General features: G+C 43.7%; 1 protein-coding gene across 1 annotated transcript; it reads right to left on the bottom strand.

Moving 5' to 3' along the window:
- Positions 1-2,219, bottom strand: LOC118786197 (glucagon-2-like). The gene is given in 4 exon segments (XM_036541289.1): positions 1-151; positions 651-767; positions 1,645-1,800; positions 2,116-2,219. Coding segments are annotated over 4 exon segments (528 nt in total).

Consider the following 2,219-nt stretch of genomic DNA (forward strand, 5'->3'; position numbering starts at 1 on the left):
TTACCTTGTTTCTGAGGGCTTAGAGTTCATGACCCACAGTATATACTCCTTAGCAGCAATGCTGTCTAGAACCTTGTTTACATCACTGGTGAAGCTTCCATCTACGTGTCTTCTACGCTGAGGGCCAGCATCACTGCCTTCCTCTGCAAAACTGAGTATGTACAAGATTCACATTTATTTCAGCACCAAACACGTTTCAGAGGCGCAGAATCACACATCGAAACCACAGGCCGGAGTCACTGCGATACGATGCCTTTAATGTTTAATGAGAGATTCATTATGGATCAGAGATTCGTTTTAGATCACGGAGAGCTGATCGCTTTTAAGCCATGACTCTGCGGGGGATTCATGCACACAAGCTGCAACGCAGAATTCGTGTAATGCATGGGTGTGGAAACAGAGGCCAGAGACACCAGACGTGGCAGAGAGCGGGGAATATCAATAAAGCCAAAGCTTCGTTTCAGGAAATTTATTTTGCACGACCAGGGAAGTAACAGTACAGGTCATAAAAAAACGCTTTAGAACAGGATCATTATGCATGAGTTGATTTTTTTTTCTCTCTCTCTCTCTCTGTCTCTCTCTCTCTCTTTCTGTCTCTCTCCTCTAGGCACAGCGAAAGAAGCTTGGAGCGGAAGGGGTGGAAAGCCTACTCTCTTCTGCCCCGCCCGGTCTTCAGCCAGGAGACGAACTCCTTGGCGGCCTGGTCCTGCAGGTAGGAGCTGACGTCGCTGGTGTAGGTGCCCTCCGCGTGGCGCCGTGTGGGAGAGCTGCAGAGGAAGGAGAAGGGAGGTTGGGTGCATGGCAACGGACACCCGGGCTTCAACGGGGAACCGGCCACTTTCACCCTGGAGCCTTCGGTGTCGTTACTGTCTCTTTATGATCGTTTGATTCGATTTGATGGTGTTACCGGAGATTAAGTGTTACAGCTTGAGGCATGGTGTCACAGACATTCATGACACCGCCCCAGCCCAACTCTTCATCCCTGTTCTCTCTTTACTAGCTGTCTCCAATACATATTGTGAATTCCTTATGATAAACATTATGATACAGTGCAGTTATTGTAATGTGCAGTGTTGTAGTGCAGTGTTAGACACAGCTTATATCATTGCTCAATCAATTGGCTCCAATAACACCAATGACTCCAATCAACCTAAACTGTAAAAGAGAATGTTATTAATTTTTCATCTAACAGTCAGCATCAATGTCACCACCATATCGTTAGTTTGGAGGGGAGATCAGACATGCCTAAAGATGTCACAAAGCGTTATGTTTTCTGTACAGCTGGCTTACCACACGGTGATTTCACTACATGCTGTGGCAACAGGTGGATGTCGATATTGTGTACCCCAGCCCAGGTGATTCTCTACTTGCAAAAATCAGTCATTTGCATATTTGAAATATAACTGTTACATTATTTTAAAACACTTGAGTTATACTGAATTCAGTCTGGGACACAAACTGAAACCATGGTGGACAGCATTCAACACTTTAAAACTTTACTCTCTAACAATGTAACATTGTATATTCATATATTTATATTCTTACCATCAAGTAAGAGAAAAATATAGCAAAAGTATTTTGCTAATTAGGCTGCACTGCTCAGTCAAAAGTAACAGAGATGACATGCCACAGTGCAGCACCTACCCGCTCCTCTTGGAGTTCATCAACCACTGAACAAAGTCCTGGGCTCGCCGTGTCTCCAGATACTTGCTGTAGTCGTTGGTGAATGTTCCTTGTGAATGCCTCTTCACGTTTGTAAGTTCCTTGGGTTCATCGAACATAGCGTCCTCTGTCATTAAGCTGCAAATGAAATGAACATGAATCCTTTCAATAGCAGAGCTTCTTAAACCCAGGCGTTTAAATTCATATATACATAGATGTTCGAAACAGAAATGCTTAAATTTAACAATTAGAAATGAGAAATTAACAGTACCAGCAACTTTCTGGTTTCTCAGTATCATGCTCCATGAGAATGGTCATGTGTAGCGTGTAGTGTTTTTTTTTTTTTTTTTTTTTTTTTAGATCCGCAGTCTTTCAGTCATATGTGTATTCTTGTTGCAGGAGCTGACTCAGAATGGAGTAAACTCAGAATGCTGAGGCAAAAAGATGCTCCACAGGCGTTACCTGGAGTTTTCTTCTGTCTCCTGCAGGGGTATTTGCCAGCTGCTTTGAACGATAATCAAGAGCAGCAGCCCGGCCAGAGAGTGAATGCCTTTCAT

The sequence above is a fragment of the Megalops cyprinoides genome, chromosome 11 (genome assembly GCF_013368585.1).
Source record: "Megalops cyprinoides isolate fMegCyp1 chromosome 11, fMegCyp1.pri, whole genome shotgun sequence".
NCBI lineage: Eukaryota > Metazoa > Chordata > Actinopteri > Elopiformes > Megalopidae > Megalops > Megalops cyprinoides.